The sequence below is a fragment of the Nannospalax galili genome, unplaced genomic scaffold (genome assembly GCF_000622305.1).
Source record: "Nannospalax galili isolate Female #2095 unplaced genomic scaffold, S.galili_v1.0 scaffold675, whole genome shotgun sequence".
NCBI classification, from domain to species: domain Eukaryota; kingdom Metazoa; phylum Chordata; class Mammalia; order Rodentia; family Spalacidae; genus Nannospalax; species Nannospalax galili.
In genome coordinates this window covers 2396779-2406237 of record NW_008337205.1, presented here as the reverse complement: position 1 = coordinate 2406237, position 9459 = coordinate 2396779, and the positions used below count along the sequence as shown (strand labels likewise).

At 47.8% G+C, this 9459-nt stretch overlaps 1 protein-coding gene across 4 annotated transcripts; it reads left to right on the top strand.

Moving 5' to 3' along the window:
- Positions 1 to 6031: 6031 nt before the first annotated feature.
- Positions 6032 to 7632, top strand: Pvrig (PVR related immunoglobulin domain containing). Of its 4 annotated transcripts, none has more exons than XM_029563171.1 (5): positions 6032 to 6185; positions 6275 to 6562; positions 6743 to 6827; positions 6909 to 6966; positions 7065 to 7632. In XM_029563171.1, the coding sequence occupies exons 1-5, from the start codon at positions 6125 to 6127 to the stop codon at positions 7395 to 7397; spliced, it is 825 nt and encodes a 274-aa protein (XP_029419031.1). In that variant the 5' UTR covers positions 6032 to 6124; the 3' UTR covers positions 7398 to 7632. The 4 variants fall into 4 exon arrangements, with proteins under 4 accessions (XP_029419031.1, XP_008830602.1, XP_008830601.1 ...); XM_008832380.3 differs by having other exon boundaries at positions 6704 to 6827; XM_008832379.3 differs by having other exon boundaries at positions 6275 to 6628.
- Positions 7633 to 9459: the final 1827 nt, after the last annotated feature.

Genomic DNA, 9459 nt, shown 5'->3' with positions numbered 1-9459 from the left:
TTCCTCCATGGCCTGTGCTCCAGCTCCTGCTTCCAGGTTCCTGCCCTGAGTTCCTACCTTGGGCTCCCTGATGAACTGCAACCTGGGAGATGTAAGCTGAATAAACCCTTTCCTCTCCAAGTTGGTAGTGGTCAGAGTGTTTTGTCACAGCAATGAAGAAACAAACTAGGACACTTGCTTAGGCATTCTCATTTTTTTTCTTCTGTCAATTCTGGAACTATCCAGCCATCATAATCTTCATTCATAAATCCTTTTTAGTAAAATATCTCCATTCCCATATCCTTTTTAATAACTTTTAACTTTTCATTTTCTTTCTTAATAACCATGAGACACAATAACATTAACAAATAAACTTTTCATCTGTTGTGAGCATTCCCCTCCTGGGGACCCCAAGCAATGTCTATCCCCTTCTAAGTTTTCAGTGTCAAACCAATGCTAGAGTAAAGATCTCCTGGGGAACCAATGAATTTATTGAGCTTACTTACAGATCAAGTTTTTTCCCTGCCTTTCCCAGATAATATACTTTAGTCCTTCCCAAACCCAGGAGATCATATGTGATTAGGGCCAAATTACATACAGGTGGCTGGGAAGAGCGGCTGGATACTCAGGTGAGGGACCAATGACTCTGCCTATATCTCCTTTAATTAAAGAATATGATAGTCAACAAGTCCAATTGTGATGACCTTCTGTAAACAGGCACAGTTGAAGTCACTAAGATAGTTCTTTGACTCAGAGAGTGCAGTACATGGAGAGATTGGTCTGTCAAGGAAGGCATAGAAACACAAGGTAAAGGGAAGCAATTGGCACACAACCCCCAGCATCGTCATTTGAGGAAAACTGTGATAACCCTGTTCAGACTTTAATAAATCCTTTTAATAACACTTATAAACAAATTTACCAAGTAATTAATATTTTTACCTCATATATACAGACTGTATAAACTTTGAGATGCCCTTGTAAGCCTTGAAGCAGGTTTTAAACAACCAAGTCTCCTTTAAAGGTTTAGAGATGTTTTACATAGAATTTGATATCTAGTAAATTATTTAATAATAGTTCTCTTGGTATTAAACATGTCTATACATTTATAATCGTCTCATATAATAAATACTACGGTTAGACATAATGTCATGACAAACCAGTTTTAAAACCAAGACTGATTTTTCTTGTTCCAAGGGAGAAAAGCACAGTCATATCTGAGCCAGCAGAGTTTCCAAGGACAAAAAGTGTCCCTCCCCAAACAGACCGTATCTGCCTGCATATCAAGCAGTGCTGCTGGAAACCGAGGGAAAAGGACAAGGCCAAAAAAATGAGACAGGGAGACCAGTCCCAGAATTCATTTCCAGCAATGAAGATGAGTTAACATATTAGATCAAACCTATAGCCAACAGCAGTTTAATTTTCTCAAATAATTTTCAAGCCTTTAGAGGTCTAAAAGCAATGTAAACCAGACCAAGGATGTCAAAACCAAAATACTTCCAAAGCGAGCAAACCAAAGAGATATTTTAAAACAAACATTAACAAATAAGGTCCTTAAACAACCAGTTCAGCCAATAAATTTAAAGATATTTAGGGTTTTTGGTGGAAACATATGAAGACAATAATCATAGACATACATGACAGATTTGAGATCTCAGCACAGGAGACATAATGTGACATAATTGCATTAAAACTAGGTGCACCCAAAACATGACCTGAAATCAGATAAGTTGTTCAACATACACTCTAACTGGGTAGCACTCTTAGACACACTCTGATCCATGACAAAAACAGACACCAATCCAAAACACAGAACAAGACATGCACAAGCAAGCAACATTGACCAGGTTGCCACTAGGTCTAAGTTCCAGAAAAATGACCAAACGTTAGACTTCATAGCCAGTTGGGTCCAGGGGCGTCCCCTCCGGTACCCCGTCCAGCTTCCCACCTGGTAAGGCTGATCAGATCCCAGAATCAGATGGTGAAAATTGCCAGCTAGCCAAAATCAAAAGAGAAACCAAAACGAAATCGGCGACACCAAAGGATGACCACTGTTTTCTTCTGTTGCTGTGATAAACCACTCTGACCAACAGCAACGTAGGGATGAAATGGCTTATTTCATTTTACAGCTCCTAGGTCACAGTCCATTACTGAGGGAAGTCAGGGCAGGAACTGAAGGAGAGACCATGGAGGAACACTGCTTACTGACTGCTTTCAGGTTCACCTTCAGCTACTTTTCTTACACAGCCCAGGCCCACCTGCCTAGGGATGGCACTGCCCACAGTGGCCTGGGCCCTCCTACATCAAAGAGCAATCAAGAAAATGCCCCACAGACACAGCCACAAGCCAATCTGATGAGGAAATTCCTCAATTTGAGATTCCTTCTTCCCTGGTGTCTGTAGTGTGTTAGGTTGACAAAAACTAATATAGCCACTAACTTTCTTTCAGGGTCCAAGTCACATGGCAGAGTATCCTGGCTATGCTGACAGACTCCTCCAGTCACACAGATTTGCTTCTTTGGAAACTGTACTTGTTATTTTTCTTTTCTTTTTTATTTTTTATTATGCATTCCCTGCATGTATGTAAGTACACCCAGGTAGTGCAGTGGCTATGGAGGACAGAAGAGGGAGTCGGACCCCTGGAACTGGAGTTACAGACGGTTGTTAGTCACCATGTGGGAGCTGGAATTTGAACCCAGGTTACAGTTATTAGCTGCCATGTGGGTGCTGGGATTCGAACCCAGGTCTTCTGCAAGAACATTCAGTATTTTTAACCACTGAGCCATTTTATCAGCCCCTAGTTACTTTTCTTATTGCTGTGACAAAATACTTGACAAAAGTAACTTAAGAGAGGGTTTGTAGTGGCTCATAGCTCCAGGGTAGAGTCTATTATGGCAAGGAAGCCATGCCAGCAGGAATGTGAGGTGGCAGGTCACGTCCCATCTGCAGTCAGAAAGAAGAGAGACATGGATGCTGTGCTCAGCTCAATTTCTCCTTTTCAAAAAATTTTATGTGGATGAGTGTTTTGCCTGCATGTAAGTGTACCACATTCATGCAGTGCCATTGAAGGCCAGAAGAGGGCATCAGATCCCCTAGAACTGGAGTTACAGGTGGTAGTGAGCGGCCATGTGAGTGCTGAGAATTGAACCTAGGTCCTCTACAAGAGCAGCAGCTGTTCTTAACCACTGAGCCAACTCTCCAGCCCCTCATTTTCTCCTTTTTATACAACCCAGGACTCCAGCCCATGGAATGGTGCCCACACATAGTTAAAAGTGGTGCTTCCCACTTCAGTCAACCCAGTCTAGAAACTCCCTCATAGACACACGCAAGGATTTGTCTCCTTTGTGGTTCTAGATCCTGTCAAGTTGACAATATTGACTATCACAAGGCTCGGTTGGCTTTCTATAAGTTGCAGAGCACTGAACTTGTGACTACCTCAAATGTTCATGAGCATAACTACAGCTGCTATTCCAGCCACTACACAGCAGGCCATGGGCTACAGCTATAGGATAAGATAGAAAGAGGTGACCATCCTTTCAGAGGCAACTGACACTGATTCTAACCACTCCAACAGGTATCAAAATACCTGAAAGCAAATCCTGAATCTATCACTCTACAGTCCAGCCTTGGAAGACAAAAGAAAAATGAGGAGGAACCCAATGGAGGGATGCTTTTGGAAGCCCTTGTCAAGAAATTCAAATGGACTCTCATATGAACATTTGTGTTCTTTTTTCTAGTTCCCTGTCTAGAACTTGTAACGCTAATTACTCTTGCCTTTACTTCACGATTCAAGGACTTTCTTTTCCCATAGAGATAAGATTTATGTGATTTAGGAGTCTTTTAGATAGACCCACTAAAGGGGTACTCCAATTGCCTCACCCTGTGTCCCTGTTCAGCATGGAAGAAGCCAGAGGCAGTCTGCATCCCTATTCCCTATTGGCAAGTTGGATAACCTCTTCAGAGGATGGAGTGATAAGAATAGGAGGAGGGAATTGGCTAGGCAGTTAGGATAAAAAGACCCCAAAGAAAAGTAGCCAGTTTCTTGGCTAAAAGTCAAAATGTCCTTGGGCCTCTTAGCAACAGACTCTGTTCCAAAGGCCAAAAATGTCAAAAGTATTTGGGAGTTTGTATCTAATCCTTAAAAGATTTTAGGGTTACCTCTTCAGAGGGGGGAATGTTAAGAGTGGCCAAAAGTCCCATAAAAATAAATAAAGAAGAAAAGAAAGAGGTGACCATGGCCAGACCTGGGTCATCATGACTGTACCTCTAGGCCCAGTCAGAAGAGGCCAACAATGCAGGCCTCATAAATATCAAAATGTGAAAGAGTTCTAGCGAGGACTGTGTGATACTGAAATAGGAATAAGCAAGTCATATCGAGGTATGAAAACACATGCCTGTAATCTTAGAACTCAGGAGGCAGGAAGATCATGAGTTAAAGACCAGCCTGGGCTACATATTGAGACTTTTTCTTTAAAAAAAAAAATCCAATAGATCAGGAAAGAAAAGACCTATTAGTAAGAGTTCATCTTCCATCTAGGCATGATAGGTAGCATGTGCCTTTAATCCTAGCACTTGAGAGGCAGAGGAAGGTAGATCTCTGTGAGATCAATGCTAGCCTGGTCTACATAGTGTGTTCCGGGCCAGCTGGAACTACAGGGAAATCCTGTCTCAAAAAACAAAATTCATTTGCTGATCAGGTGGCATTTTGAAACAGTAAGAAAAGTCTACTAATAGTCTGCAGGCATCTGCCTTTCCTCCTCAAATGGTACGCAGCTGGCTTCATCCCTACCCATAAAAGCCCATTGACTTAAACTCTTCATAGAGTTAAACATTAAAAACGAAACTATAAGGTAGGCACAGTGGCACACACCTTTAGTCCCAGCACTCAGGAGGCAGAGGCAAGTGGATCTCTGTCTGTGAGTTCGAGGCCAGCATGGTCTCCATAGAGACTCCAGGTCAGCTATGGTTGCAGAGAGAACTCGTCTCAGACAGAAAAACAAAACAAAAGAAAAAAACCCTATAAAACCAGAGTAGTTTTACAGGCTGAGGAAGCAGCTCATTCAGTAGTAGTACACCCAGGCGGAAGAGTTACAGACCACCATCACTCGCATAAGCCAATTAAAAGGGAAAGGAGTCCTTTATTGATAATTGATAAGTGCAAGACTGAGAATGGTTGGTACCTTTGAAATTCAGCACTGAAGCTTAGGAGTACAGAGTTTACAAAGGGAAAAACTGCAAAATAAATCCCTAACACCAGCATGTCCTTGACACCACCAAATTCAACAAATAAGCATGCTGGCAAGGTAGGGGGTAAAGGGAGGTAAGGGAAGCAGGGTAGGCCTTTGGCTCCCAGTGAAATTGGGCTGCTGTGCAGGTCACATAGACTGCCTCAGAGAAGCCAAAGTCAATGTGGGGAGACCAGCTGGCCAACTTGTTTTTCTCACCCTCCTGACAGATGAGGTGTTAAATGAGTACACACGGAAGTTGGGGAGAGGCAGAGAAAAGTCAGTTGGTCAGGATGGGAGTCAACAGGACATCCTGATGGGCAAGATGAAAAAGAAGAGTCACAGGTGACCATACTTTAGGCATAAGTAACTGGAAGTCAGGTGCCAATGACCACTAGCCGACTCCTTGTCCACCCTCTCGACTACCCTGTTCCCGTCGGACTGAACTGCCCCGGTCTGGGCTGGTCCGTCGCATAGGCATAAGTAACTGGAAGTCAGGTGCCAATGACCAGGTGACCAAAGCAGATGGTGCTGAGGAGGGAAATGGATCTCAGTGTGGGGCAGGTGAAGTTCTGTCTTTGGGCTTCTAGGCAGGTGGGGCTTGGGAGGGTGGATGGGCTGAGTCCCTCAAGAACATCTTCTCCTCACTGACTAACATCAGCACCCCTCCCACACACACACCCTAAGCTTCTCCCACCTCTGCCCACCTAGGGAGTGGCAAGCAAATTCTGTCACTGCCACTTTAAGAAAGAATCCAACACCCTGAGTTCACTACCTCTGGGGCCCAAGAAAAGGAAATGGGGCTAGGCTGTGGGGAGCCACTGCAGTAGCCCAAACTGCTGACAACATGAAAACTTCCTGCCATGAGAACAGAAACACACAGGCTGTCTCTGCAGCTCTCAGAGCTGGAGCCACAAGGGCACCATGACCTGGCTCCAGCCCCTGGTCCTGCTGTCAGCACTGCTGACCCTCTGCATCTCTGCAGGTGAGTAGGGAGGCCAGAGAGAGGCAGAGCTGGGGAGAGGTGGATGGTGTGGAGACCCAGCCACTGACCTTCCTGTCCTCATTCCCCAGGAAGCCCAGAGGTGTGGTTGCAAGTCCAGATAGAGGCCACTGAGCTCCCATCCCTTTCAGTTCGCTGTGGGTTCCTGGGGTCTGGCTTCATCTCCCTGGTAACAGTGAGCTGGGCAGGGCTGCTTGGTGCTGGAGGGACCAAACTAGCTGTATTGCACCCAGAACTTGGCACCCAGCAGTGGGCCCCTGCCTGCCAAGCCCACTGGGAAACCCAAAACAGTGTCTCCCTCGCCCTCACCCTGGAACAGTCCCAGGCAAGAAGCTCCCTGGCCAACACCACCTTCTGCTGTGAGTTTGTTATCTTCCCTCATGGCTCCAGGGATGCGTGTGGAGACCTGCATAGCTCAGACCAAGGTGTGGCTGGGGAAAGGGGGCCGACAGGAGGACCTAGGCACTCACTGCCCATCTAACACCTTTCTCTGTGTCCAGGGCTCCCTGCCCCGACTCCAGCTCTCATTCTCCAAACAGACCTTGCCAGGATCTTGGGAGCCTCAGGTGTCCTCCTGTTTGGTTTCATCTTTATCCTATGCTTCCTGTGCCGGCAGAGACTTTGGTGAGACTGGCCCCAGTACAATCCCCACACCACTGGGCTAGCCTGCCCTCTGCCTCTGACTCCTCCTCTTCTGTCTCCCAGCTCTCTCAGTAAGTTTCGGCCATCCCTTGCCAGCACCCAGACACAGAAGCAAGCTCAGGTGAGGTTTGGAGGATGGTGTCTAAAGCAGAGCAGAGGGGTCCATAGCTGGGCAGGGAGTTGGTATCTCACCTGACTCTCCTTCTCCTTCTCCCACAGGCTGCCAGCCAAGCATCCCTGACCACCCTCCACCTCCCCCACGCCACTACAACCACCCTCCGCTTAGCAGCTCTGCATACAGATACAGTCCACCCTGACCATCACCTGCCCCAGTGGACAGCACTCCCCACATCCTCCCCACACCAGCCCCTGATGCCTGTCCCTCCAGCCTCCCCACCGGCCTCTACACATGACAGCTTCATCTCCACTGAGAACGGACTGTATGCTTGGGCAGAAGAGAAGCTACCCCACACTGCTCCTGCTCCCAACATCTCCTCTGTCACTGACCCTCTGGAGCACAGTGCCCTGGAAAGATGCTTAGCAGCTCAATGACAGACACTCTAGGTTCACCTCCAGGCCTTTGGGATCCCCTTCTATGGTGTCTTCATCCTAGGCACCAGCTAGCTTCACATTTTTAAGCCTCCAATAGGGGTCTTCGTACCCTGTGGGCTGCAGATGTGGTCAATGTATGTGCAGGAGTGAGTGGAGGGGTGTGTCGAAAGCCTACTCGCAATTGCATACTCCCAGGTGATATCTCTAACAATATCAATAAACTGATCCCTCTGTTTGTGGCTGTAGCTGAACCTTTACTTTTTCAGGAGCTTTAGAGGTCAGAGGCAGATTCAACCACTGGAGTAAGGAGCCAGGTTAGAGTCAGAGGGCATGGGGACTGAGGCTGGGGCTGGGGAGGCAGCATCCTGAACCTGCAGGCCTTGCTGAGAGACACTAGGGACTGGGAGATACAATTGTGGTGGTAGCAGCTTATAGGACTTCAACTCTGTGGCTTCCCCATGATGGACTTCCTGGGGGGTGGGGGACTGGTACCCTCTTCCACTGAGTTGATGTTCAGACAGAAGAGGGGGACCAGGGACTGGGAACCCTCTGTCGGTCCCCACACTGGCATTCTGCTCTTCTCCAATGACTAGGGAACTGTGCACTGCTCCCTGCTGGCCACTCAGAGGCTGGCAGAAAGGCCCTGGCAGATACAGATACTAAACACAGGCACATCCACCACTGACTGTCCCATCTAGGAAGCACATTACTCTGCATGAACCAGGCAGCCTGGGCCCCCACATCATCGGCACAGGAGACAACATAGTGAGAGCCCTGTGAGCCGCGAGGTCCCCCAGGTTTGGATCTCTGGGTCACTCTAGCTTGGCGACTGGCATGACTTGGTTATCTTAGAGACTGTCTTTGCTAATGGGGTTACACAAGAAGAGTAAGGGGATCTGGGGGAAGGGGCATGAAGATTACAGGCTGGGTGACTAATTGCTTGGACTGGCCTGTTTAGGCTTAGACAACCAGGGGGTAGACTCTTTCAAAAGAGTACCTGAGGGCTGGAGAGATGGCTCAGTGGTTAAGAGCACTGGCTGCTCTTGCAGAGGACCTGGGTTCAGTTCCCAGCACCCACATGGAAATTAACAACTATTTTTAACTCCAGTTCCAGGGGATCTGACACCCTCTTTTGACCTCCACAGGCATTGCATGATACAGGTGCACTTACATCCATGCAGGCAAAACACTCATACACATAAAATAAGAATTAAACCAAGAACATATAATAAAGAAGAATTCCTGAGATTCAGAGCCGCTGGGGATTCTATGCAGGGCCATAGGGTGGAGAGGCAGAGGCACTTTTAGGGAGATAGCTGAGTATGGGCATCCCTAGTGGGCAGAGGCTGCCTTCTGCTGGCACCCCTGGACCTACAAAGGAACACTTCTGTGGGCGATCTTGTCTCCATCAGGTGGCAGCTGACCTTGCTGCTGAGGGGTCCGATGGTCCCCACAGGGCCTTAGCACAAGATACAAAGATGCCAGGGATGAGGGGATAGCCTCAGAGGAGTTGTGAGTGGGGGCCGAGGCAGGGTGACCTGAGTTTATAGCCCTGCCCCTGCCTCACCACTGCTGGGGATGTGGGGGTTAGACCATCCCCAACCACTAGCTTAGAGCTTCTACCAGCTGTCCCTTCTCCTAACCACCCAGCTCTGGGCAGACCAGCAACCAGCCTCCTAAGAACGCTCCACTCAGTCCTTCCTGTTTTAAGCCACCCTATGCCTTCCTTCCTCAACACATCTCTGATATCTTTAGCCTAACTGCCCTGTCCCTGCTTAGGGGATGACTTCAGCCTCCAGCCTCCCTTCTGGGAGGCCAGCTGCCTATCCTCTACAACCTGCACCTAACCCTGGGCTTCCTGCAGCCCTAGGGCTTCCTGTCTAAACTGCACTGTCTTTCCAGTACAGCCCAGTAGTCTCCCTCTGCCCTCCCCATGGTCCACTGCCTTCCTGGCAGTCTAGCCTCTCAATTACCATAGCCCTGAACTGGTCCCAGACCTTTCCTCCTCAGCCCAAATGCCCCCACCAGGGGCTAGCCTAGAACAGCTACGAGACCAAAACAT

Coding starts and splice junctions, on each gene's coding strand:
- Pvrig (XM_008832378.3), top strand. CDS start 6,125: ATGACCTGGCTCCAGCCCCTGGTCCTGCTGTCAGCACTGCTGACCCTC. Junction 6,629..6,703: donor CCTGCATAGCTCAGACCAAG/GTGTGGCTGGGG, acceptor CTCTGTGTCCAG/GGCTCCCTGCCCCGACTCCA. Junction 6,967..7,064: donor AGACACAGAAGCAAGCTCAG/GTGAGGTTTGGA, acceptor CTTCTCCCACAG/GCTGCCAGCCAAGCATCCCT.